We start from the raw sequence: 26,858 nt of genomic DNA, 5'->3' as shown, positions 1-26,858 counted from the left end.
CCGCTGTACAGTGACTCCCCGGTGCCAGAGCAGCCGCTGCTCGCCCTTCCCCACGGCCCCCAAAAAAAGTTCATCCTGAGCTTGTTCTTTTGCCGAGCGCCCCGAGCAGCACCCCAGGGCCCCGCACGCCAGGGTGCGGGCCACAGACAAGTGCCGGCATCAGGTCCCACCTCGTTTAATGCTCCTGTGCTCAAACATACAAAACACTAATTTTCTTGGATATTAAACAAAACACCCACCATTGCCTGGTTTGGGGAGAACTGTACAAATTGCATCCTTGCCCCGTGACCAGGGATTTCCCAGCACCCGCAAACCCCCCAGGCCGCGGACCGTGCCAGCCCAGTGACTCCTCCCCAGGAGCCGAGCTCAGGTGCTGCTGCAGCTCCTCTCCCCACAAACCTGTTTCCCCAGCACTGCCCAGCCCGCCGAGCGTCCGCCAGCGGTGCTTGTGGTGAGAAACCATTAGGCAAGACCTAAATAGAGGGAAAAATAAGGAAGGGAGGGAGAAAAAAAAAAAGGAGGAAAGAAACAGGTGGGGACTAACTGCAGTGATGCCAGCTGGCAAGTGCTGCGGTGAGAGAGGAGGCAAACCACAGTTCAAGCAAATCTCTCCTTCCAGCTCACCCTCACAGACACACACAAAGCGTGTTTTCTTGAAAGAAGGGAGGGCAGCACAGCAGCGGAGAGACACTCCTCTGCGTTTTCACCTGTGCCTTTGAGGCAGGCAAGTGCAGCCAAGACCACAGTGGGGAAACCCTGGGAAATCCTTTCTGCTGACTCAGGCAGGAGGAAAAGGTTTTCCTGCTATTAAAAAGGAAGACATTGGTGAACTTCTCCCCCCGCTCACCCCCAGCCCAGGATCAGAAAGTCAAAAGCCAGGACTGCGATGCTGGTCTGGGATGGTGCAAGGAGACTGGTGAGCTGATGGGACTGGCACGGCTGAACCCTGCTTGCCTCTGGTGCATGATGGGTGAGGGATGAATTTATTCCCTCTCAACGCCCCATTTGGGCTCCGCGAGATGCGTCGCTTTGCGCTACTTCTTGTCGCCGGGTGCCGCGCAGCCCCGTCTGCCCGCCACACCGGGCTCCCTCGGCTGGCCCCGCACCCCAGCACCCAGGTACAGGCATACCTGAGGTCAGGGAGCAGCCTCAGGTGCCTTAAAACCTTCCCATCCCCACAGAGCATGCCCAACCCACATGTTTAACCCAAACATTTATTTTTTTAAATTAAACACATCCATCCCTTGGTTTTGGTGGCTCATTTCTCACTGCAATTCAGGAGCAAGGCCTCCCACCTCCTTTCCACATTTCCACCAGCACTGCAAATCCTCTTCCCAAATGATAACCTTGGATGGCTTTTTGGTGGGTTTTTACTTTGCAGGAAGCCATTTGGGGTCCTAAGTGGCATTGCCCATGGGGGTATGACTGTCTTCCCATCAAGCTCTTCATTTCTGTCTCCAAAATCAACAGCTTCGGTCACCTCCAGCCACACAGATCAATTTAACTTCAGCCTGCAGCAATGCAAGTCCAAAGGGCCTCCCAGCAGCCAGGGAGCCCAGCCGTCAAGATGCCCCTCTTCTCACCAAATCAGTTTATTAGTGATTCCCTTTGGGGTCACAGCTGAAAAATAACATTAGAACTTGGCAGGCTCAGACATCACCACCTCTCTGCTGTGTGGTGAGGGTTTGCTGGTGGGGAAAGCTTGAGACCTGGCACCTCTCACTCAGCCAGACCATGGAGGTTTGGATTATGGTTTGCTTTTTTTACATTATTGTTTGTTACAGTGGCCATTTCAAAGCATTGTGGGTGCATTGCAAACACAGACGTGCCCAGCCCCACTGGCAAGGAAGGAATAAGGAATGTTACAAAAGCAGGGATTAACGCTGCTCTGCACAGCCCAGGGAAGCCCCCCAGAACAACATCATCGCCCACCTTTGACCCCCATAGCTGCTCTGGCTCGAGCAAAGCTGGGCTCCCAGCGGCACCAGCAGCTGATGGGGAAGGATCGAGTGTCAGGGACCTGTGCCAGGGCTGGGGCCAGCTCCCCAGGGATGTGAAGGTCAACCCACACCCAGCTGCGGTGGCAGGAGAAAAGGGGTCTGTTCCCACCTGCTCGGGTCAGGAGGTTCAGGAGTGGGTGTGTGTGGCACAGGAGCTGTGTGTGCCCGCATCAGGAAGGCAAGGGGCAGTGGGTGGGTGAGGATGGGAGCACCCAGGCACTGCTGAGCCCAGGGGTGCAAGGGGAGAAAGGCAAGATGGCTTCAAGCGCACAAAGCAGACAAGATGGGGAGCAAGAAGCACTTGCTGGGAAAGGGACCTCCTTTGACTAATCCTGAAAAAAAAATAAAGGTGAAAAATTGTTATTCACAAATGCAGGGAAGCAGAAACATTGCAAATAATCTGGTCTGAGCTGCAAACCTGAGGTCAGCCAATAAGTGGCAATGAAGAACATTCTTCCTCTTGGGCATCACCCACAAAAAAATGGACACCCCCAAACCACCCTCACCCCAATCCTGCAGGGCAGCCCTAACCCCACGGCCCTGCTTGCCCCAATGTGGCACTGAGGCCCTGTGTTGCCATTTGTCCTGCTGCAGTCCAGGGCCCCCCATGCCCACGCAGACGCCGCCGGCGCTGGGTCAGGCATAGTGCCTGGTGCTGCAGCCACCACAAAGCTGCTTTGTGCAGGCCTGGCCAGTCACATCCCCAGCCTCCTCCCCACTCTGTGCGCCCGGTGTCCCCTCGCGTTCCCTTCCCTCTTGCAGGTCAGGGAGGAAGGCACAGGCCACACCAGGATGGGGCACAAGCCCAGCAACCCCTCCCCACCTCCTCATCGTCCCACCACCTCCAGCTCCTTCATCCCCAGTTCCGTCATCTTCCCACAGCCTCCCAGTGGGTCCCATCCCCTCCAGACCTCCCACCCCACCAGGACTGACCCTTCCCTGGGATGGGAATGGGGCAGCCCAGGTCTCTGGTGAGGTTGAGCCCCACTGTACCACCTCCCCCAGGAATTCACATCACCGCAGTAGATCTCACAGGCCTTTTATTTGCTCAGCAGCCAGCAGCCATGACATCCATTCTGCAAGAAAACCATGTCCCAGGCAGCCGCAAAACCCCACGGCATTCCCCTTCACCGGGTGAGCAATGTGGTTGGGGCTGTTTAATCCTCCATGTCGTTTCCAGTCCCAAAATAGCCCCTGGAGGCACAAACCTCCTTGCAGAGGGTCTTTTGAATCACAGCCTTCAGTTAAAAGATCCCCTCTGTTACTTTGTCCAAGCAGTTAAGAAATCCCCTCCTGATTGCAAGCACCCCCCCACCAAAAAAGCCCCCAGGTAATTAGAGCAGAAATTCAATGCGCAGAAAATGCGAGCCAGGCAGGAGAAGAGTCCATGTGAAGGAGGTGAAGCCTTGCATCTTGCTGCTGGGGGGTAGGTCCCAAGACTCCTTTCACCAGATGATATTTTTCTGTCCCTTTGTCCCTGCCTTGCTTCTGCAAGAGCCCCAAGGCAGCTTTCCTCTGCTACAAGCTGAGCAGCAACCACATTTCAAAGAAATGGCCGGCGCTGCTGCAGCCTGCTGAGGACCACGGACTCTGGGGTGAGCAGCAAAACTGCTTCCTGGGGGATAATTCCGACCCCCCAGCAGGCAGAGCCCGAGCCACCCCCGGGTCTGGCCCTGCCTGGGGATCCCCCTCCCTCTGGGCCGGAGCACAGCCCATACCTCAGTTTCCCCACAGGGAAAGGAGCCCGCAGGGAGCGGCACCAAAAGCATGGGGGGCCTTTGGGGCTAATGACATGGTCTTTTCTGTCTGCCCACCTCTTTGAACAGCCCCTTTGGCTGTCAGCAGCCCTGCACAGGGGCGGTCAGGGGGCCCCCTGCCATGCCCCAGTGGGACCCCAGTCCCCCCCGCCCCACACCCACCTTCAGGGACTCTCAGCCCAGCTGGGGGCCGAGCTGCTGCCTGGGCTGGCCTTGGCGAGCTGCCGCAGGTCCCGCGCAGACCTGACAGCCCACTGGGCCAGCTCCCGCAGCACCCCCAGGCCCCGCAGCTTTCTCTCAAAGAGGCCGAGCTGGGGGGCTGGGGGGGGGGCAGCCCCCTCCTCGCTGGGGGGCCCGCGGCTCTCCAGCCGCAGCAGCTCCTCCAGGTGGTAGGCAAAGGCCGAGACCTGCAGCAGGACGGCCGCCAGCGCCCGGCCCAGGGTAGTGTCGGCCTCCCCCAGCTGCTCCCGGTGCTCCTCCAGCATCTGGGCCAGTAGGACACGGAAGGCCCGGTACGCTGCCAGGTTCTCCAGCAGCCGCTGGGTCCCCGTCTGCTCATCCCAGCGCTCCACCGCTGCCACCGGCACCCCCTCCACTGCCGCCACGCTGGCCGAGGCATCCAAGCCCTGCCGCTCCACCTGCGGGGCAAGAGCAGCCGGGGGTCAGCAGCGCCAGGGGAAACGGTGGGACCTCCCCGCCCCAAGCCCCAGCTCTGGGGGTCCCTGGTTCAGCTTTGGTGCTGGCAAGAAGCCATTCGGGGCAGTGTGAGGCCCAGCGCTCAAGGTTTGCCCAAGCATTTTCCAGCACTGCCAAAGGTGGGACACTGGCAGCATTTCACCCCTCTTCTCTCCCATGGCCCAAAGCCCTCGTGTCCCTAAACAGCTGCCAGGAGCCCCTCAGACCTCAGCAGCAGCAGCCACCCCGGCAGCGCTCCCAGCCCGCGGGCAGCCGGAGGGAATGGGGTAAACTCACATAAGTGTCCAGGAGGTCGATGACATCCGAGCGCATCTTCCCGGCCAGGCGGATACCTCGGCTGCAGAGGTCGCGTCGCCGCAGGGCGGCTGAGGGGCTGTCTGCTGCCGCCATGGCCTGGGCAGCCGTCACAGGCACCAGGCTCCCGGCGCGGTGCCCGCCCGGCCCGGGGAGGACAATCCCTTGCTGAGCTGGTGCATTCCAGCTGGGAGCTCCGCTCACACATCCGCCGGCCTGGCTCTCCCCCTCTTCCGCGCCTGGGGCCTGGCACAACGCTGCAAATTCCCGCCACTGGGATCAACAGCGACAGATTATTTCCCTAATTCCCCCACGCTTTGCTACTCCAAGCGCCTTGCCCAGAATGGTCCTGCCCGGCGGCAGCAGGCTGCCAGCCCTGACCCACTCCCCCTCCCAGCCGCGCGGTGCGATGAGCAGCACGCTAATCCCCCGGCTCATGCTGGAGCGCGGGAAACCACTGCCGGGAAGAGGCGAGCAAAGCCCAGACATTGCTCAACACCTCGGCCTGGGCAGCGGCCTGGGGCCTGAGTGGGGCAGGGCGCTGGGGGTTTGCCAGCAAGGGACGGAGGGGAGCCCCAGCAATGGCCAGGCTGCAAACCAAACCCCAGAAGAAGGCTGCTAAGGGGACTGTCTGCCTCCAGCCCTCTTAGGCCCCCATGGCTGTGGGGAACTGGGTCCCCCAGGTCTAACCCCACTTTCCCAGAGGGACTCTGCCCCAGAGGAGGGCTGCAGACAGGGGAGGAGGTCCTAGCCACCCCAGGGCAACACCAGCCACCCACCACAGCTGAGCTGCATGCACCAAGACAAAAACAGCCCTTTTGGTTGGTTTGGTTTTTCCTCAGTATATTTATTTTGGTTATGTATTACCCAGATTAAGAGAAAAAACAGGAGCTGAAAAGCAGTTTCCCTCTCATATCACAGTACACTGAGCCTTGCTCAGCCTGGCCAGGGGGCTGCCCTGGCCCCCAGGCCCCAGCTCCCAGGGCCGGTGGCCAACCCAACAGCGTGGTTGCCACCTGGTGGCTACTGCAGAAAGCGCTGCTGAGCTGTGAGAGCCCCCCAGCTCCCGCGGGAACAGCACCCGGCCCAAACCCTGCCCGCACAAAAAAACAGGAGCTGAAAAGCAGTTTCCCTCTCATATCACAGTACACTGAGCCTTGCTCAGCCTGGCCAGGGGGCTGCCCTGGCCCCCAGGCCCCAGCTCCCAGGGCCGGTGGCCAACCCAACAGCGTGGTTGCCACCTGGTGGCTACTGCAGAAAGCGCTGCTGAGCTGTGAGAGCCCCCCAGCTCCCGCGGGAACAGCCCCCGGCCCAGACCCTGCCCGCTGCCCAGGCACAGCGCTCGCTGGGGCGCTGGGGGCAGGCTAGGGGCCCTGCGCCCCTCTGTGCCCTCCCCGGGAGGAGAAAAAAAAATAAATACAGGGAAAAAAAATACAAAAAAGTTTATTGCAAACTACTACAATAATTTATTGAAGCAAACTGCATGCGAGTGAAGGAGACATCGAGGGGAGGAGGAGCTGCAGGAGGGCTGTGTCAGTTTTAGGCTTTCAAACAGGAGCGGGAAGGGAGCTGCACCAGTCTCTCCTGCACCGGGGTTAGTTAGCAGGCTGTGGTTAAAGGACAGACAGGAAACTGGCCGAGACCAGAAAAAGAAAAAGGAGAGCTACAAGAGGCATGTATTGCATGGAAGGACAAGGCAGGGATCAGAGGCATCCAGGCCGGGAAGCAAATGAGCTGCTTGATTCTGCGTCCCAGGAACGTGGCCAATGGCAAACTCATTGCTGGGCTCAGTTGGGGAAGACGCAGGACAAGGCAGCCTCCCCTGCCTCCCAGCCAGGTGCCAAGTGTTGTGTCACTGGAGGGGAGCAAGCCCTTCACCCAAAAGCATTTTAGTGCCATCCCTCAGAAAATAAAACCCCGAGCTCTCCGATTAGTGTTCTGTGCAAGGCTCTGCTCACTCCGCACCCCCACAGGGCAGGGCACGAGAAACAGCTCCAGCAGCGTGGTGTGCAGCAAGCGTGGGGACAACATGGCTGACCAGCACCACAGGAGCGTATCTGCCACCGACAGCCGGGATGCTGGGCCAGGGGACACGCCGCCACACAGCGTGGCTCAGCCAGAAGACCTGCACTGCTCAGGGGGTGAAAACATCCGAGTTGGGTTTGAACATGTCTCATTGTGCTGCTGCTCTTTAGTTTGCAAGGGGAGGGGACCGGCGGGCCACCCAAAAGCTTCCTGCTGGAAATCACAGTAATTTGATCCAAGAAATTGGAACACGGGAACTGAAGAAGCTGGTTTGGTTCAACACTGTACCACCACAGACCTGACAGGCACTGTCCCCGGAGACCCACGCTCGGGTACCTGGGCCCTCGTCCTCATCTCCAGCAGAGGCTGGTGGAGCCTCGCCACTGCCACAGAGCATGAATGTGGGATGCCCACACCCAGGGCACAAGACACCGGAGTTGCAATCTGTTCTGCCAGGAACCGCCCCAACACCAGAAGTGTTTCAACTTGCTCTGACAAAGGTACCCGTGTAAGGGGGGAAGGGATGGGGCAAATCAGGACAAATAGCCCAATAAAAGCCGTGAGGCTCGAGCCACAGCTGGATTTCCAGGCAGCACAAGGGGACAGAGTGCTCGAGTCAGTTTACTGTAAAAAGCTTCCAATTAAATTCCATGTTTTATTGCCATTCTCCAGACCCCAGACAACCAATTTTGCCTAGCTGCTGTGTGCTACAGACCAATTTAGCTGATCTTGTGCTCGGACAAGATACTTCAGCTCTGCTCCCAACCACATAATCCCAACCAAAAAAACAAGCAAACAAACAAAAAGCCCAGGTTATTCTTCTCTTCTTCCAAAAACACTATGAATTCAAGGCCACTGAATTTCCACACAAAGTTTCAGATAGGAGCAAAAAGATTCAAGTCTCCATAGCAGACACATCGTACCCTATGTAAACTTTTCCAAGGGCTCAGAGCTGTCCTCACTGCACCAGCAGGCAACACCTGAACTGCCACATTTCACCGAAAGCAGGGGTGTTTGCACAGAAGAGAAGCTTTGAGAACAGGGCTGCACAACACCCTCAGCCCAAAACAGGGGCAGGGAGAGAAGCTGACAGCCCCTTAGTCCTGCGTCAGTCTATTGCCTTGGATAAACAAGCCTGAGACAACCACATCCTGCTTCTGTATCTCTGTCTAGAGCTGGAGAGGCAGAGTTGGATGAGGAGCACAACATCCCCCAGCAGAAAGCAGGTCACAACTGTCCTAAGTCACCAGAAAAAGTTCCTGACTAATGGTATTCTTCCCAGAAAGGCTGGAGAGCAAGGAGGCGGCAAAAAGAGCACTGAATGCAAGGAGCTTGCCCCAACCTGGGAGGGAGACAACAGCTGGCTCTTCCACCACTCACCTCATCCTCCTGCCAAAACACCGCTGCAGAGACTCCCACTGCAAACAGGCTCTTCTCCCTCTACTCAGGAAAAGCTGCAAGAGACATCTGACTCCAGAGGGCTGCCTTCACCTCAGCTCTCCCAGCTGCTGTTACGATGGCACAGCGTACTCCCTGCAGCTCGCTAGTGCGGAGGAGCCTACCGGGAAACAGCGTGAACCCCTTCCACCCACACCCCCTAAGAACATAACTTAAAAATACCGACCCTTTTTTAATCAATAAATAAGGAATCTTGTTACCACAACACAAAAACGAAACATGTTCAAAGTGCAAATTACTGTCGTCAAACTGGGATGCTCCTCCTCGCCTCTCCCACGCAGGGCTCCCGTAGCCCCCGGGCCTCTCCAAGCAAACATGATCTATGAGCCAGGGCGTTCCCTCAGCTCCTGCCAGAGCCGAGCGGAGGAGCACGGCAGGGAGCAGGACGTGCATGGCTTCACAGCCCGCCCTGCCGAGGGGGGCTAAAGTGCCAAGCCAAACCCCCAGCCCCGTAGGAAGAATGAGACTGCAAGGACTGGAGTGCAGCGATGCATAGAAGTTGGGACCAGGGGCCAGAGGGAGTCCTAAGAAACTTGTCCAGAGCACAGCAAATGCTTTCTCGTTTGCGAGTGGGGCCACGTCAAGGAGCCAGAAAGGCATCTGCTTTGGGGTTGAGCAAAGGGTTTCAGCAGGCCCCGCTCCCTTGGAGAAATCTGTCGCTCAGTCCAACTTGCTCTGGTAATGGCAGCATGTGCCCCTTTCTACAAAGGAGCAGTAGGAGAGAGAGAAGTGGTTGGGAGAGGATGTGCTGTGATCCACACTGGAAGGGAGCAGACCCTTCGGTTATTTACTAGTATTGTAAGTTTTCTCTCTTTCAGTAAGTGTCTCCTCTTTTTTTTTTTTTCCTTTTTTCTTTTCTTTTAAATACAGAGTCCAAACTGTCCCAGCACCCACGTGCTCCCCACCCACTAGGGTCCAGTGGAGTCTGAATCTTCGATGAGCACCTCTGTGGTGGCTCCCAGGATCTCCGTGTTCATGACCAGCCCCTCTGGGTTTGTACTGCTGCCACTGCCCACAAAGAGCTTGCCATCAGCCACCAGGCTGACACGCTCCGCACCACTGCAGTATGTCTTCGGCATCCCCTCGGGGTTCAGCAGCAGACAATCTGCTGGGGCAGTGCTTCCCAGGGGGTCAGGAAGAAGGGGGAGGCCCTGGCCATCAGTGGGTGGCGCAATGGCCTCAGGATTAGTGCCCAGAATGTCGGTGCTGGTGATCAGGGCACCCGCATTGGCAGCCAGCGCTTCAGCAATAAGCACTTCGGGGTGGCTCTTGGCTTTGTGGGCCACGACGCTGTCCTTCTTCTCAAATTTCTTGCCACAAATGTTGCAGGAGAACTGGTAGAAGGAGTCTGCATCATGCTTCTTCATGTGCCAGTTGAGGGAAGCCTTCTGCCGGCAGGTGAATCCACAGATCTCACACCTGGGAGGGGAGAAGGGGCAGGTCACAACAAAGGGACATCCCCAGACACTTGTGGGGACAACAGCAGCAAAGAGACAGCCCAGAAACACATCAGGGGCTCACTAAGATGAGATTTCACTGCAGCTCCAGCTTTTCCAGTTTTATTTGCAGAGGTCTTAGGTTCCTCAGACCTCTGCTGAGACACTGCCTCAAGAAGCAAGTGAGACAAGTAGCAGCTCAAATGCTCCTACAGGTGTGCGTTTAAAGAGAGCTGGGACACCAAGAACAGGTTCTGACCCTGACTTTGGAGCTGCCCTGCTCTCGGTGCAGCCCAAGAATGGGTGTATCCAAGGGTCCCTCAAAGCAGGAGAGCAAGAGACAGGCAGAGGTACTCACTGCAAGGGCTTCTCGCCTGTATGGATCATTCGGTGCACCGCCAAGTTATGAGAACTCTTAAACGCCCGGGCACAGTACTCACAGATGTAATCCCTTTGATCTAAAAGGCAAGACCGGTTGAAGCATTACTCTCCCGCAGACCTGCTCCCTTTCCCAGCTCTCACATGTTGCAGGTAGAGCTGCGCAAGAAGCAGCAGAACTAGAAGTGCTGGGAGGCTGGCAGGGAGACCAGAGGAGGAGGGGTCCCACAATACTGCACAGCAGCTGATCTGGAAAGTTAAGGCATGATTAAGACTCTCCTAAGAGCTAATTATCCATTCTGACCAATACAGCAAGACTGGCAAGTTAGGATAAAGCTTGGCTTGTTTTATTCCTGTACAAAATCCCTGAGTGATACTTGCCAGGGGGTGAATTAAAAACTCTATAGCCTATTTCTTCCATTTCCTTAAAATATGATAATCCAGAAGGAAATAATACCCTGCTGCTGGGGCAAATCTATGCCACGTGCCTTGGCTTCACTCTCCCCTTAAGTCCTAGAGGTTTTTCATTGTTTTTCCCCTCTGACCTAAAGAGGAATCTGTATCTATTTCCCACCTCCCTGTACCTGTGTGGTGTTTGGCATGACGCAGGAGCTGCTTCTGGAGTCGGAAGAGCCGACCACAGGAGGGATGAGGACACACGTATTTTTTCTTCAGCAAGTGCTGGTACTTTATGTGATGCTATAAAGGAAGAGGTGAAAGGTGGCAGACTCTCTCTTTACACAACTAAGAGAACAGCTGAGACTGATCTCAGATGGCCCCTCAGCAGGCCACCAGGCTCCAGTCACAGACAAGACACACTTATACCATGAACTCAAAGGCTTTGATCTCCACTGAGAGAAGTAAGCCAAACATACGTGGACATCTAACAACAGGACAGGTACAGAGACACACGTGGCCACAACTGGCCACAATTGATTAAGTCTACCAAAAAGACAGTGTTAGAAAGGAGTGCTTCAGTGCCAGTGGAGGATTAGCCGCCAGTTCCAAAGGCCGTTCCCTGCGCTCACACACGCCGTTCAGGAAGGGAAAAACCTCAACCCACCTGCAGGTAACGCGGGTGAGCCAAGACTGTGCCGCAGCCTTCCATCTCACAGCGGACATACTGTATTGGAGGCTTCTTCCTAGGGTCAGTAAGGAGATGGGCAGTGGTGAGCTGATGCACCTGAAGCCAGGACAGCAGCCAGATAAATGAGTGCCAGGGTACTCAGTGATGCAACAGCAAAGGACTACTGGATTACTGCTCCAATAGTCCTGTTTGGGCTACCCTGACAGAGACTGTGTCCAAGAGTTCCCTCCACTCCCAGCGCTACCAGAGGGCTCCCCCCAGAGCTGAGAAAATGCCAGGAGCCACAGAGTTCCCAGAACCTTACTGCTGGGCAATGTCAAGCTAGAGATCAACTTAGAAGTGGGGGCAGGGGGGGCCCATTCAGTTGGCAGAAATCAAACCCACACCTACAGGGAGAAGGGGGAAGGAGGGAAGTCAAAGTATGCTGCCTTTTGCGGGGGGGTGGGGGGGGGTTGGTTGTTTTTTTTTTTTCCCTTTTAGGGCAGATTTCTATACTGTGCAAGAGAGAAGGCTTTGAGACAATCAACATCTCTCTGTAAACTACAATGGTAACAAGCGTTCAGCACAGAACTGAGGGGATCACTTACCTCCTCTTGGGCACCCTTGGGCTCTTGTCATCCTTTCTCCTCCTTCCCCTCCTGTAACAGGGTTACAGAAACAGAATTGAAAGAAGCTTCTTTACATCATCATTGGGCAGAGTTTTTTTGAAGCATATACTATAAAGCAGGAGTGTGCTACAAGAAATACTACAGAACTCTTCTACACTTTTAGGCTGAAAAGTAACACTGCACCCAGAAAGTCAGCTGCTCTGCTAAGTCAGCCACCAGCTCTGGATCAAAACACCTGAGGAGTTTCTAAGGAAATGTTCTTGTAATAGATGGGCAGGTTCCCTAATGAAGTTAAGTAACCACGTGTCATAGTTTAACCCCAGCCAGCAACCAGGACGATGCAGCTACTCACACAGTTCCGCCCCTTCCCCTGGAAGGGCAGGGAAAAGACGGAGAAAATGAGTGGAAAAGGAAAGGAAAAAAAAAACAACCTCGTGGGTTGAAATAAAGACAGTTTAATAGAACAGTAACGGAAAAGGAAAACAACAACAATAATGCAATTCACTCACCACTTGGTGATTGGTACCTTCCCAAGCAGCGATCACAAGTACTCCCCCTGCCCTGGCTATCCCCATTTATATACCATGGTATGGAATATTCCATTGGCCATTCTATCTTTTTGTCTATGATTTTCCTCAGCTACTATGGGAAGTTGAAAAAAAGTCCTTGAAAAATATAAGCATCACCTGGCAACAACTAATACACATTACTGACATTCCTTTCATACCAAATCTGAAAATACAGCAACCATTAGAAAATTAACTCTGTCCCAGCTGAAGCCAGGACACCAGGCCTCCATGCAAATTGTCCCTGCATTTTGCAGAACTGCCACATCAGACAGAAGACCACTCCCTGTGGAACGGTGGTCCCCATGTTTCGGATACCTTGGTGACACTTTTTTTCTGCATGACATTTAGTGGCATAGGGCAGACCTGAAATCATCCTGCCCCTGCCAAACACAGCCAGGCTGTGGCTGCCTGATGACCTGCTAGGTGCAGCACGCTACACATTTTTGAACATGGTTGCCCAGCTCAAGCGTGTCTCACCCCACAGGTATCAGACAGGCAGAGATCAAGAGGTTAGAAATTACCAGCTCTTCTGCCACAACAGAGTGAGGAAGGGCTACTTTAAAAAAACCTGAACCAGGCATCACATGCTCCACATTTTTTCTTTTAAACCTGCAACTGCCCAAACAACTTGCAACCTTATAATTAAATCAATCCCTTTCCAGGCTGCACATCAGCACATGAGATTCTGCTCTCATAAGTTTCTGCTGCAGACATTTAGCAAGATATTGCCTCATCAACTGCAAGCTCCTCTGAATTAACTATAGCAGCTTATACACCTGGCAAAACAAAACAAAAAAAATATCTATGCTCTGTTGAGCTTATATGTAAAATGCACCCTCCCAAGTAATAGTTCTGCCCAGAACATCATGGCTGTTTGAACGTATTGCTGCAGAGACACTTACAGTAGATTGATGGAAGCCTTTTACAGACTGCACTGAGGCATCTTTATTGATAGCAAGACCATGCCAGTAAAATGCTGAACAGACACACAGCATTCAAGCCAAGCCTCCAGAAAAGGGATAGACTTTACTATGCACAAAAGTAGTGTTTGATCCAAACAACACAACTGCAAGCCTTAGGAAGCCATCTCTAACAAGAAAAAAAAAAAAGTTCTCAGAAGATCATCATCCTTACTCCCCTCCAATGTAAATCTGCTCTGCAGCAGCTTAGAAACAGCAAGAGAAATAAAACAAAGATGTGCAGAGCCCCACGATGCAGACCAGCAGAGGGAGCCCCATTTGTTCCAATTGCTTATAGAGGAGCTTAAATACAAAGCTTGCTTTCCCCCCCGCCCCCGCACTATCCCAAAGAACACCTTTGACACACACACAAATCCAACCTGCCTCAGTTGCCAGAAGTGAAGCTTCAGTGTTGAGTTCCAGTGGCAACATAGCCAAAGGTGGTGAGTCTCCACTCAAGCGCTAGTGATTCACTATGTAGGAAAAGTCTGTTCTTTTATTTCTCCAAAATGAGGGAGAACCCAGCTGTTTCTCCTGAGCTCTGGCATGTTAGCCCCAAATGTACAAAGACACTGACCACGCAACATGTACAAAGTATCCCTGTCTCTGCCTCTAGGCACACAACAGAAGAGATGCTGCCTTCTCAGACTGGCTTTCTAATCCACCTCAGACATTGCACCAGAAACCAATTTTAAGAGTGCTCTAAAGTATTTCCCATGTATGGCCATATCCAGGTAGGCTGACTAAACCACAGTATGGAGAAAAACTCCTCAACTTAAAGTAAATGAAAATAACTACTTGTTTATTTTTCCTCGCCAAACACATGCAAGATACTAGGCAGCAGGACTTCCATGAGAACAAAGGGTTCTCCCCTATTATCTTCCAGGCCCAGAGGAGGAGGGGGGGGGGGAAGCCAAAAACAACAAAACCCTGTTGTACACCAGCAAGTATGCAAAATATACAATACACACTGCTACATAAAACTGCAGAGCTTTACTCACTTCCTTGGTTGTTCTTCATCTTCCTGAAACTCACTCTCTTCTTTCACTTCTACTTTAATTTCCTTCTGTTTCTCTTTTTCCTCCTTCCCCTTGCTAGCTTTTCTCCTCTGTTTTGGTGCTTCCCTGCAAAGATACAAATACAACATATCACTCAAATACTCTCCCAGTTGTCTGCTTTTTACAAAGATTTAAGCAAAAATCACCTGATGGAAGCTCAGGTGTATTTATCATTCCACTTCTAAGGAGAAGTATGAACAAGGATTAAGGAAGAACCTGGTAGCCAGCAGGGCTCTAAAGACTTTAGTCTGTTAGAGAAGAACAGTCCCTACAGCTGCAGGCAATATTTAGAAAACACTGTGTCCATTGGGAGCCATTCCACCTCAGCAACTAGCACAGGTTCTTTGGGTTATATCGAGTTCATTCAACTAAGATGTCATGATTTTTTCTTGGTCTAAAACCACAGTAAGTATGTAATCCAATATACTTTTCTAGGTGGGGCTTGTAGGTTTCATCTCTTGGATCATCTTTGAAGGGAACTTCTTCCTCACTGATGAGCATCTCCTCCTCATCATCACTGCTGGGAGAAAAGAAAAACACGGGACTTCAGCAGCAACAGCTTAAGCACTACTACTAAGCATATTCATGCATCATCCCCTCAGATGGGAGAGACACTATTACACAGCACTGTCTCGTCCAGCACGACTGGGGAGAGCTGACAGCTTACACTAACAAAGGAGCATGATGACAGCCAGAACAGACAGCCTGGGCAGAGCAGTCTCCTCTTGTGAACCCACCTAACTACAGCGTCTGCTCCGGAAGCTATAAAGCCACCAGGTGAAATGCTCATATTGAATCTTACTATCCACAGTATCTCCTGACATCTGCAGTCCATCCATAATCCAGACTGAAAATGCAAAGGTCCAGGACTGAATGAAAACAGAGCTACTATCCATCCCATAGATCCTTTCACAGGAGCATTTATTTTGAAAAAACTCAGGCCCTTATTTTCCCTTTTTGAGACACTAAAGAGGAAGAGATATCACAAAATAAAAAGTTTCCTACCTGATTCCAGCTGGAGACTGATGCTCTTCTGTGACCTCTGAAAGGAAAAGTCACCATTAGGTTTCAATCTGTGTTCACTGCAGCGAACTCATCTGCCTCAAGATACCTCCATTGGCATTCAGTGCCGGGAGTGCTGGTGGCAGAAGGTACTTGTGACCAAGCAGCACCACACCTGTACCAGCCACGTCTCCAGAGTGACACCCACACCCAGCACCCTGCAGAGGTTCCCCAGACCTGACTATCTCCAAGCACTTTCAAGCCAGGGCTTCCCACGTACCGTACTCGATCTGGTCCGTATTTGGCTCCGACTTGCAGATGAGCTGCAGGGTACCAGTCTTGGATCTGGAGGCACGGGAGTTCTCGGCATCACGCTGCCGGGCCACCCCAGCTGACCTGCTGCTGCGCCAGCTTCTGCTGGGCCTGCTGACAGCAGAGCCATGGGTGAGGACACTGGAGACTTCCTCCTCTTCCTTCTCCTCTTTGGGATCTGAAACACCCATAGCAATCCTTTAATAGTAATAAACAGCATAAATCCTGTCATGAATTCACACTCCTCTCTGTTGCAGAATGTTGAATAGCGTAACTGCCCCATCTGCTCACAGGGAAGCCACGGCCTCGCACAGCTCTGCAGCGCGGCCTGAGACAGACAGGACAGAGCCCAGGGCCCTCCCTCAGGAAGCCTTCCTTTAAAACTCTCATCACAGCTCCTACTGTCTTTAAGTAAAGACACAAATATTTAAAGACAGCTTATATTTGCCTCTGATAAAGACTTGTAAGATGACTATTTGCTGGCTCTGATCTCCCCTAAACACTACAAGACACACACCCGTAAACCTCAGCAACTGTCTTATGAAAGAGTAGCTTCAAAATTGGACCACATTAAAAGTCATGTTTGGAGAGACTCCCAAACACATATTTAATCAGAGTTGTACACCTCGTAATAACCCTGAGGAATCTGAGGTGGATATTTCTGGTCTTATGCTAGAGCAAAAAGCATCACAAGCACTGTTAGCCTGAGGTCTTTGCACTCATTTATAGCTCCTGCAGGTGGTTTCTTTTTGGCTGATGGCTGACCTCCAGATACATTTTGGCAAGATAACATAACGGGCTAAAATGTCTATATGAACAAGTTCATTCCTTAAAAACTAAAATTCTCAAGAATATTTCACTTGATCTCACACTTTTGGTGCTTGCTGTGACACTACGCCTTAATGAACTCAAACGCCTTCTGAAATTCTGGGGCTGATGCCCTTCTGAGCCGGGCTGCTCTCCATCCCCACCCTGGGCTGGTACCGGGGGTTGCCCTGACCTTGGTGCAGGATCCTGCACTTGGCCACGTTGGACTTCATGAGATTCACATGGTCCCCCTTCTCCAGCCTGTCCAGACGTGACTGGAGAAAGCCCTGAGCAACGTGATGCAAACTCTGTTGAATGCCGCTGTGGTAAGTGGCAGGTGGGACCAGAGACATCCTGAGGTTCCTCCCAACCTGAGATCTCCAATTTTGCATCAAGCCTTTTTAACCAAATTATCTTTTTACTTCTAGCACATAGTTTGCTTTGTGTGACTCATTCCCCAATCCTTGATTAACAGGGTGGGAATAATCAACGTTTGACTGAAAAAAAAATAATCTGACTGGAATACAGGATGTCAGGCATCACAATTTCACTGTCAAACAGCAACCAAGTCTGATGTTTTGCACATATAAAGCCACTTAACCATCACAGCACAAACTACTCCCCCTTTTTGGCTTCCTACTTTAGCAGATCTCAAGGTAAACTATGACTGCTTTATGTTTTTAATCCTAATTGTGATCATCCTCAGTTATTTTTGAACACTAAATTGAACCCAGAGAAACTTGAAACCCTTCTCTAGAAACCTCTCCCTCAAACACTACCATGTCACCAGTATCAGCACACACTGCTGTTCCTGAAATAGGTTTATTTCCTTGGAAGATCAGGCGTTCAGCTGATTTCTTAGCAAGAGATAGTATTTTGAAGATTAGACTTATTAGTTGAAACAGAACTCACTCAGAATACATTTCTACAAAATGTACCACTCACTTAGCAATTTTACTTCATTGCTCTGAAGTGAAGGTGTTTAATAAAATTTTCCCTATGATTTCTTCTTTTTACTTCTTTCTCTACTTCAGCATGCTTGTCTAACAGATTTGCTGCATTTTTGCATGCTGTGAATACCTATGTACCTCCAAAAAAACCCTGTAGTTAGGAGAAGCATCAAGTATTTACTTTGCAGTAGAAGTCATATAGCAATGTAGAGCTCTTAGTTGAAAATCCTTGTAATTCTAGACCCTCCCAACAGGGGACACAGGTCCCTATGCAAGGGCCAGAGCTGCACCAGGAAGCTTGTATCTGCAAAGTATTCAGCTGCACTAGCAGCTGGAATCAACACTCAACAAGGCTTTGCCCAAAATCTAAAATTGCAAAAGATTTTTAATAAGTTTCATGTCTCTTTCCCACACCTAAATTTCCTTTTTCCTTTACAAAAACAGCCTTCTGATGCATCCAGCCGGCCTCTCAAAAAAACTAAACAACAAGAAAACAAAACCTCAACAATCAAAATAATAAAAAACCCAGCACTAAATACAGAGACAGCAAATGGCTTAGAGAGAAAAGCAGCACCTCCTCCTCCTCCTGCTGTGCTCCTGTCCCACACCCCTGACCTCGCATTAGGGCCCATCACAAGTCTGTCACTGGAGGTGCTGCAGTTTCAGCTGCCTTTGAGGATTCCTCCCCAGACTTGTGACCTTGGCCAGGAAGCAACAGGACTCACGTTGGCATTTAGGTTAGGAACACAGCTGCCCGCCTCTCTGTCACCAGTGGGAGGAGTTGGGAGATACCTACCTCTCCCAACCGACTACACAGGAACCTCACAGCTATTTTCAGTCCTGTGTTGGGTACCACGCTTGGCCTGGTGAAATCCAGAGGCTGTGGATGAACACAACGTTACCCCTCTCCTCTCACAAATGCCTCTACACAGAAAGCCACGCTCCTCAATTCACAGGATTTGGCTAACAGCACAAAGAAGCAAGAGAAACAAGGTAGAGGGAATAAAAATTGCTATTACAGATAACCAGGCGGTGCTCTTCCAACAAAAAATAAGATGCTGCTTTAATCTCTTGAGACTGAAACATAGGAAAATTTCAAATTAGAAAGGCTGTAACCAATTCTGCATTTAAAACTGTATAAACTTGTGAAGATCGCTAGCTCTGGCTAGCTGCAATTTCTCTGGAAAGTTCCTGCCCCCCCCAGACGATGGACGGAAAATGGATTATAGGCCAACATCCTGTTATTTCACTGCAAGCGTCACCAGTGGTGATGGACTCCGAGTCACAAGAACTCAGACTCCAGGAGGACAAAATACATGAGACACAACAGGTAGAGGCAGCCCCCCCTGCAAAGCGAGAAGCAGCGCTGAGCATTTTCTTTTCAGATCAGCCACTCCAAGAGGAATTCCGAGCCCTCCTTTGGGCAGAGCCTGCCTGCCAGCCAGCACACGCAGCCGTGGACTAAGGCCCAATGCCACTCTCTTTGCCTGAACCACATTTCACAGAGAGGGGGCAAGAGAAGCCACAACTTGGCTAACGGAGTCTGCCAAGAAATGGCCCCATGCTCATGTTGCCCCATGACTCTCCAATACTGACACTAATCATAGAATCATAGAATCGTCTAGGTTGGAAGAGACCCTTGGGATCATCAAGTCCAACCATCTACCCTACTCTACAAAGTCCTCCCCTACACCATGTCCCTTAGCACTGCATCTAAATGGCCCTTAAACACAGCCAGGGATGGGGACTCCACCACCTCCCTGGGCATCCTGTTCCAATGCCCTATCACTCTTTCGGTGAAAAATTCTTTCCTAATGTTCAATCTAAACCTACCCTGTTGGAGCTTGAAGCCATTCCCTCTCATTCTGTCACTAATTACCTGTGAGAAGAGACCAGCACCAACCTCTCTACAGTGTCCTTTCACGTAGTTGTAGAGAGTGATGAGGTCTCCCCTCAGCCTCCTCTTCCTCACACTAAACAGCCCCAGCTCCTTCAGCCGCTCCTCATACGATTTGTTTTCCAGCCCCCTCACCAGCTTCGTTGCCCTCCTCTGCACTCGCTCCAGCACCTCGATATCTCTCTTGTATTGAGGTGCCCAGAACTAACTGGACACAATACCTGAGGTGTGGCCTCACCAGTGCTGAGTACAGGGGGACAATCACCTCCCTACTTCTGCTGGTCACACTATTTTTGATACAAGCCAGGATGCCATTGGCTTTCTTGCCCCCCTGGGCACACGGCCGGCTCATATTCAGCCGTTTGTCAACTAGAACCCCCAGGTCTCTTTCGTCCAGGCAGCTCCAGCCACACTTCCCCCAGCCTGTAGCGCTGCAGGGGGTTGGTGTGGCCCAAGTGCAGGACCTGGCACTTGCCCTTGTTGAAACTCATTCCATTGGCATTGGCCCAGTGATCCAATCTATCTAGATCCTCTTGCAAAGCTTCCCTCTCCTCCTGGGAGTCAACACTCCTGCTTAACTTGGTGTCATCTGCAAACTTGCTGATGATACACCTTATGTCCTTATCAAGATCATCAATAAAGACGTTAAACAGAAATGGTCCCAACACTGAGCCTTGAGGCACACCACTTGTGACCGGCCGCCAGCTGGACGTAAATCCATTGAGCACAACTCTTTGGGACCTTCCAGTCAGCCAGTGCTTGATCCAGAAATCGTTATCCTCCGCATCCCACAGCCTCTGCAGGAGTCAGTCTGGGGAACTGTGTGGATGCTGCATCCCACAGGAAGTCATTCAAGACAGGTGGAGAAACCCACTTTCTGAAGTCCTACCAATACTTTTGGTCTTTTGGCTCCTGGGGATCTTCCTACCTTGAACACTCCCTTAAGTCACTTAATGATGAATGCCTTGTATTCTGAGGTACTTTCATCATTCTGCTCATTCTTCCCAACGGCCTTTAAACTTAGCAGCGTCCAGAGCAGAAAACACGTATAGATTTGAGCGATGGTACATAAGCGGCATCCAACATCCCTTAATCTAAAAATTTGTGAAGGAAACACCAGTCACTGACAGAAAGAACAAGAAAAGGAAACCTGAGAGGAAGCCAGTAACAAGGTTGTGGCTCTATTATAATTATTTAGACAACCAAAAGACAAGTCTCTGGGCACTGCTCTGCTTCCTAACAGAGCTTATCCCGGTAAGGCTCCATCTTTACTCAGCATCCTACTCAGCAGAGATCCCCACTTCAGACGTGCAGCAGAAACATATTCTTGGTCATACTCTCTTCCCACCCCTGGAGTGCCGCACGCAGGGATACCAAAGCAGCAAAGGCATCTCTCTCAGAACCTATATCATATTTTTCTACATATACCAGCATTGCCACTATCTGAAACAAAAGGGGTAAGTACCAAAGTTTGCCCACTGTCTCTCAGATCAGGAGATGAGACTCGTAAGGGTGAGTTTAATTCCTCTCTATATCATAAATTCACTTTGCAGGCAAGATCCTCCAGCCGCATCACTCCCCAGACCCTCAGCGCGTTCTTGATTGAAGACTGTTCCAAAAACAGGGCGCTTACTGGGGACGAAGCACGGAAACCCTCTGGAAGCAGAGCTTCTTGCTTCTGCTGCTCACAGCACAACCTGGTATAAACCAGCCCCTTGTAACTGGTGCATGGCTCTGCACCAGTCCTGCTGCACTGGAGCTGGAAAATTCACCCACCTGCCCTCGGATGCAGGAGCTGTTTGGGGCTCCACAGCCACTTCTGCAGCCACGCTTGTCCAGATGTTCCAGCTCCTATTCACCAAGCCCCTTTCCGCCTGCAGCTCAGGGGTAAGCTTGCTGCAGTAACAGATTCCTGTCTTTTTTTGACATCACCACAGTAAGAAATACCCATGCCACTTCATCTATCCTTGATCTGTAGAAAAACGAACTCTCAACTGTTACAAATTAACAGGTTGCTGATTACTAACAAGAAATTTTCTAAACTTTGATTTATAAGGCCATTGGAAAGCATTTTACTAACCTTGCAAAGTAGATGCTTCCAGAAAATACCCATGTACAATTAAGTGAAATGAAAATAAAATATGAATTATTAAGTTACAAACCATCTATTATGAAAATAAATGCACTACAATGTATATACATCTCAGGCTGCAACTTAGATTTAACGTAGTAACCAGACAGCAGATAAGAGCACGTAATTTTGTAACAGCACAGACAAAAATGAAACTCGGGGGAAAAAATCCTGGTGTAAACCTCTATTGAAATGTCTTACACCCAAAAGGGCTGTGAAATTGTGCATATGGGACACAGGAAAATCCTTGTAGGAGTCAAAGTAGGTTTGGGCAATCTGAGTTATTCAGATTCAGCACATTTTATAAGGTTTCATTTTAAGTAATGGCATTCCTCTCTCAAAACACTGACAAAGTCTTAAGGAAAAGCAGTCATTTCTGTATAAGAATGAAGCTTTAAGAATACAAATAATGAGGTATAATGCTAGTTATCTATGCTACAAAACCATTTTATGCAACTAGAGTCTTAAAGTGGTTTTTTTTGTTGTTTTTTTTTTTTTTTTTGATCTGTGGGACCTTACAGCATTTCCAGCAGTCAGAAGTAGACAGACCAAGCCTGTATTTCCCACCTGTTTCCTTCTGCAGCCCCCAAAGGACAGGCTCCTGCTGCTGCCCCCCTGGACCAAGCCCCCCCAGTGGGAGACAGGCTGTGACTCCAGCGGCTGCAGGCCCAGAGAGGCAGACCAGGGAGACAACACACCACAAGAACACATCACCGAGACAGTTCTCCAAATGTGCGGATATCTAACAAAAGCATTCCAGGCAGGAATCCCTTTCTAAAACAGGGTTTCTATAACTATGCACCAAGGTACGTCAATACTGCTGGCACCATCCTCCAGCCCAGACTGTGCAAAAAGACTTGGATTTGAGGATGGACTTCCAGCGAGGTGACTCTCCATGCAGGCATTACATCCTTTTGATCACAGCTTTAAGTAAACAAAGGCTTCACATGATGCTGTTTTACCTCTCCAACAAACTCTTCCTTTCCACCCTTTAATAGCAGTACCACACAGCTGTGCACCTACACACACTTCAAGAATTACATTGCATCTTGTTCTTGCCATTGCAAAAAAACATCAATATCAATGTAAAGTTGCAAGACAAAAACACACAAGAAAAATAGCTTGCATAAACAAGGGTCCACATGGAGTATGTTTGCACGACATAAGCAGAGCAACATTAGAGACAGAGATTAAATAATCTGAGTGTTTATTCACAGCATATTATGTGTGCGTAACGCTGCCAACCCCACCCTCCTCTTCCTCAGGGCAGGAAAAGTGTCTTCTTTCAACCTGCAGCTCTAAAATCTGGAAGACGAAGCACCTTGTGAACACAGTCAGGCAATGGCTCTACCACTAAGCACAAACCCAGCACCTTTATATTCAGCCACTACTCCAACACTCCGTCCAGAACAGCTACATAGACCGATTTTTCAACTGTCATTGACTGAAAGATTTCATTCAAACTCTTATAAACAGCAGAGATAAAAATCTTACAAGATGGTGGATAGAGTCAGAAACTGGTTTGGGTGTAAAATTAGTTCAGAGAAGCAAGTTTTGTTTGATTGCTAACATGGCTTTAAGAGTGACAGTAAGCACTGAGTTTTGAATTCATTGATGGAAGGACATGAAGTGTATTCATTCAATCTATATTCCAATAATTAAAATTATTGAGGCCTAACCAAAATTAAAATTATTTCCACAGGAATGTATAGCGTCATGGGAAGTCAAATGTGAATTATACTACACAGCCTGACTCTAGCTACATGGATTCATTTATAAGCTGAGATTAAATGTTCTACTTACGTAACTGATATTTCTACAGCAACACATTAGGGAAATATTGCAATTGCATGACTAAGCAGAGGAGACGGGAAATATAATCAGTGCGGCTGACTTTGCAGCTGCCTTCGTGCACATCAGTGTGGTGACTCTCGTGTACCAACTGACACAATACACACCTTCGACTTTACCCTTCCTGTCATCGTCCCACCAGACCTGCACAGTCAGACCTTTGTGCCTGCACTCCCAAGTCACTGAGCAGAAAAGTCTCTGAACCCACAGCTCTGTAGAAGAAGCTAAAACTTGGTGAGATGCTTCCACTGTTAGAGCACCTTGGTTATCCTTGACAGCACAAATTTAGCCATGATCACACTCATCACCTCGAAGCTTTCTTTACCAACAGCAACACTGGTGATTTTACTTTAAAATATAATCCCAAACATAAGGCAACAACACTTACTGAGCAAACTTTGGTGTAGCAAGTTTTTCCTTTGTCCGATAGACACTGAGGTGTCACCAGGTACACCTCACCTCCACAGGTCATTTGCCTTTATGGCTGAGCTCACGCAAATTTAATATTCTAAACTGGATTTAGTATTTTCATAGAATAGTTGGAGTTGGAAGGGACCTTAAAGATCATCGAGTGCCAACCCCCCTGCCCTGGGGGGTTCCAACCTCCCACTAGACCACGTTCCTTCAAGCCCCATCCAGCCTGGCCTTGAACCCCTCCAGGGATGGGGCAGCCTGGGCCAGGCTCTCACTACCCTTCACAGTATTTATTTCTAGTATCTAATCTAAATGTCCCCTCTTTCAACTTAAAACCATTACCCCTCGTCCTATCGCTATACTTCCTGACAAAGAGTCCCTCCCCAGCTCTCCTGGAGGCTCCCTTTAGATACTGGAAGGCTGCTATAAGGTCTCCCTGGAGCCTCCTCTTCTCCAGGCCAAACAACCCCAGCTCTCTTAGCCTGTCTTCATAGGAGACATCCCTTCATCCCTCTGATAGTTTTTATTTTACAGTAAAGGATAGCAGTACAATGCAAAACTGCAAAAACAGTATCACGCAGAATTAAATTCTGTGCCAGAACTCACAGCAGTAAACAACAGCCTTCCCCAGAACCACTCAGTGGTTTCACTGGATTTCTTGCTCGACCCAGCTCCACCCAGGGGTGAAAGGATGAATGGTATTTTACCTTCCAGTGTCACAGAGGAGTCCTAGCTACCAAAGCCTCGCTGTGCAAGGAAAGCTGCAGTTTCCTTATACTTGATGAGGCTTCTTCAAACATTTTATGCTAACAGCCAAAATGGGGGAGCTTCTCTCCTGCACACTGCATGATCTGTCTGAGGAAGACACTTAATTCGGTCTGTTCCCACCTCTGTCCCAATACACACAAACAGCAAGGACTCCATACCGTGCGCAGCTGGGACACAGAAGTACAGCTTTCTCACTTTTCCATTTTTAAAGACCAAAAACCAAACCAGAAACAAACAAACAAAAAAATCACCAAGGCAGATTTCTTTTGGACTAGAAGTAGTCATCACTTCTCAGTGCTAATTTCCACGCGAGCGTTCATGACGTCCATTTTGGCTGCAAGTCTAATCATAAAAAGAAGCCCAAGAAATGTAACAAATACATTTTCCACTCCCACATTCGAGGACAGATGAATCTCTCAGAGCCCAAAGTTAAAGTTTAGAACAGCTAGAGTGCAAACATCCATCAAACTTGGGAAATTTCAGACTGACATTTGCCATTTCAAAGCACATCCCAATAAACTGAGGTAAAACCAGGACTATTCTGCCTGCTTTCCACCACTATCACAGAAATGTTTCTGCTTAAGGGTATCCAAAACATTGAGAATCACCAATAAAACAGGATGTTAACACTATACGCATATTAAGTGACAACACCATGCCCTTTTTACATATTTCAGCAACTTTGCTTTGACCTAAAAGGCTGAAGCTTTTACAATGGCCACTCTTTATGCAGTAAGAGGCAAACGCAGACAAGTAGGGTCTGTGCTAAACACACATCGGTTAACTCTGCTTTTGTTTGCAAAAATACACCTTGCCAGCTAGAACTTTGGATTTCAACACCCAAATGGAATAAAGCTATAGACTTACAGGAATAAAGTTAAAGATGTACAGAAATAAAGGCAGCCTTCAACACACAAATGCCTGCAAACAAGAACTGAACAGCCCCAGCAGAAAGATGAATTAATTTGCACAGGTGTATAACCTTCTTTCCTCACTATTTCATTCTGTGACAACTCTATAGTGCCAGATCAAAACCAACATCACACAAAGCCTTTAACTTGGAACTGTTTCAGAAGTCATCACTGGGTAAGGAGCAAATCCCTCAACCATTTTTTTTTTTTTTCCACAAGAAGCTGTTAAATAGATGCAGTTTGCACTGGACAAACAAAAGCTCTGTTCCCGATCGCAGCTCACCACAGTTGGGGCTTTCTTGATTAGACCCATTAAGCTACTCTCTTCCCTTCAAAACGTTTCTCTTTCATCTGTGAAGACACACACACACAAAATTTTACCATCCGCTAAAGCTAGAAAAGGATAAGTGTAAATATGTGAGTACTCTCATTTCCATATATCTTTCACATGTCTCTTAAGGACTTGCACTTGTGTTTGTGACAGCAGCAGAACACGTGCAAGCCCAGGTTTTCCAGCTACTCGAGACCACTGTCTAAGAAGAGCTCTCGGATTGCGATGCAGAGTGGTCTCAACTTCCAATAGCAATGCAATACCCTAGTGGTTATTTGGAAGAATAAGTTTTTGCACGTTGAGCACGTGCGAACATCATCAGCAGTTTATCGCAGTTCCACAATCTTGAGAGAGACCTTGGAAAGAAACTACATGTCATCAAGCAACAAAACATTCTTTAAAAGGAAGATCCAGCAGATGTTTGGCTACCTTCGTGGGAAAGCCCTGACTTTCTGGACAGAATACAACAGTATGACTAAACAATTGAGCTCTTACCTTTACCAGCTGCTTTATCTGTACGCCTGAAAAAAATACAAAAGGACACATAAGAGACAGGTTCTACAGTACAGCAGCAGAAACAAGAAACTGAATGATGTGGAGAATGAGCCCTAAATTCCCAACTGTGGGCAGACCCATTACCTTGTTCTCAAACCACTGGTTTCAGCCCCTCATCCCAACACAGGTTACCTCGCCCTGAGAAAGCTTAGGTGAACATCAGCAAAAGCCCGCTCTCGACCATAACAGTTATGCCTGAATCAGAGGGACTCCGTCCTTAGAAGTGGGATCGGGTTCGTTACAAAACGCCCCAAACGCACACGTGCACGTGGCTGGTTCCCCACTCCGGGAACGAAGCGGCACCGAGAGGCAGCGATCTCCGCGCGGTAAATAAACCCGCCGCCTCCCGGGCTGAGGATCCCAGCGTGCGGGGCCCAGACACGCCGGGGGCCGAGGGGCCCCGAGGAGGCTGCGCGGCGGCCGGTTGGCACCGGAGGCACGCACGGTTTGCGTCTCGACAGGGCCGGCCGCGCTCGGGACACGGCCCTTCCCGGGGAGGGACCGCTGGGCCCGGCCCGGAACAAAGAGGCGGAGGCGCGGGGACCCCGCGGCGGGAGGCCGCCCTGGCGTCCCTGGCGCGGGACGGGGAGGGGCCGCCCGCCAG

The 26,858-nt window shown here is 50.1% G+C and overlaps 2 protein-coding genes across 4 annotated transcripts; both read right to left on the bottom strand.

Annotated features, from left to right (window-relative positions):
* Nucleotides 1-3,042: 3,042 nt before the first annotated feature.
* Nucleotides 3,043-5,845, bottom strand: CNTF (ciliary neurotrophic factor). Its single transcript, XM_014940669.1, has 2 exons — nt 4,730-5,845; nt 3,043-4,395 (listed from the first exon to the last, which is right to left on the bottom strand). The coding sequence occupies exons 1-2, from the start codon at nt 4,841-4,843 to the stop codon at nt 3,922-3,924; spliced, it is 588 nt and encodes a 195-aa protein (XP_014796155.1). The 5' UTR covers nt 4,844-5,845; the 3' UTR covers nt 3,043-3,921.
* Nucleotides 5,846-6,170: 325 nt separating this feature from the next.
* On the bottom strand, nt 6,171-26,217 carry ZFP91 (ZFP91 zinc finger protein). 3 transcript variants are annotated; one of them, XM_014940668.1, is made up of 10 exons: nt 26,195-26,217; nt 15,608-15,817; nt 15,331-15,367; nt 14,753-14,845; nt 14,269-14,391; nt 11,719-11,769; nt 11,108-11,186; nt 10,629-10,743; nt 10,025-10,124; nt 6,171-9,649 (listed from the first exon to the last, which is right to left on the bottom strand). In XM_014940668.1, exons 4-10 carry the CDS (start codon nt 14,824-14,826, stop codon nt 9,139-9,141), a joined length of 1,053 nt encoding a protein of 350 aa, XP_014796154.1. In that variant the 5' UTR covers nt 14,827-14,845; nt 15,331-15,367; nt 15,608-15,817; nt 26,195-26,217; the 3' UTR covers nt 6,171-9,138. The 3 variants fall into 3 exon arrangements, with proteins under 3 accessions (XP_014796154.1, XP_014796153.1, XP_014796152.1); XM_014940667.1 differs by lacking the exon at nt 26,195-26,217 and having other exon boundaries at nt 14,753-14,842; nt 15,608-19,087; XM_014940666.1 differs by lacking the exon at nt 26,195-26,217 and having other exon boundaries at nt 15,608-19,086.
* Nucleotides 26,218-26,858: the final 641 nt, after the last annotated feature.

This window comes from Calidris pugnax, unplaced genomic scaffold (genome assembly GCF_001431845.1).
Source record: "Calidris pugnax isolate Ruff unplaced genomic scaffold, ASM143184v1 scaffold98, whole genome shotgun sequence".
Lineage (NCBI taxonomy): Eukaryota > Metazoa > Chordata > Aves > Charadriiformes > Scolopacidae > Calidris > Calidris pugnax.
The sequence above is the reverse complement of the archived record's forward strand: the minus strand, read 5'-3'. Positions and strand labels throughout refer to the sequence as shown.